The sequence below is a fragment of the Sinocyclocheilus grahami genome, unplaced genomic scaffold (assembly GCF_001515645.1).
Source record: "Sinocyclocheilus grahami isolate Dianchi unplaced genomic scaffold, SAMN03320097.WGS_v1.1 scaffold4904.1, whole genome shotgun sequence".
In the NCBI taxonomy this organism is placed as follows: Eukaryota; Metazoa; Chordata; class Actinopteri; order Cypriniformes; family Cyprinidae; genus Sinocyclocheilus; species Sinocyclocheilus grahami.
The window spans coordinates 13,545-14,181 of record NW_015509741.1 but is presented as its reverse complement, the minus strand read 5'-3'; the positions used below and the strand labels follow the sequence as shown (position 1 = coordinate 14,181).

General features: G+C 26.5%; 1 protein-coding gene across 1 annotated transcript in view; it reads left to right on the top strand.

Annotated features, from left to right (window-relative positions):
• Positions 1-5: 5 nt before the first annotated feature.
• LOC107577023 (sodium channel protein type 5 subunit alpha-like) overlaps positions 6-637 on the top strand; it is a gene marked incomplete at its 5' end in the record, with an annotated part of 5,359 nt that continues 4,727 nt past the window's right edge. The window contains one exon of the mRNA XM_016263143.1: positions 6-153. Within this exon, the coding sequence (XP_016118629.1) occupies positions 6-153 (148 nt within the window). The remainder of the gene's footprint in view (positions 154-637) is intronic.

Here is a 637-nt window from a genome sequence, read left to right as displayed (position 1 = left end):
CCAGCATCGAGTATATACTCTACTACATCAACCTGGCCTTCATCGTCATCTTCACCACCGAGTGCATCATCAAGCTCATCGCGCTGCGCTGCTACTTCTTCACCGTCAGCTGGAACATCTTCGACTTTGTGGTTGTCATCCTCTCCATTGTGGGTAAGGGGTTAATACTGTAATCTGCAAAACTACAAATAAATTAAAATAATAAAATATTTCGTTAAGGTTCATCACCAGCAAGGGCTGGTCAGTGACAAAGAAAATGTTTCATAAAAAAATTATTATTATTATTATTTTTTAATAACCATAAATATTTTTTGTAAAATTTTTATTTCAGCCATGCTTGTTCAACTTAGTTAAAGATGATCATTTAAATTATTTTTAAATATATATAAATATACAAAATATGCATTTATTTTTATATATATAAAAATAAATAATATATAATTTAAATATATTTTAATTATTAAGCTGAAACGGTGGCATTTTTAAATATAATTTTATATTTTTTATACATTTTTCATGCCACCTATACTTTTTCAGTCTAATCTGTATTTTAATTACTAAGCTGAAAAAAGTGTGTTTTTCTACAATTTTTTTTTTTATAACTATAAATATTTTTTATACATTTTTCACGTTTCCT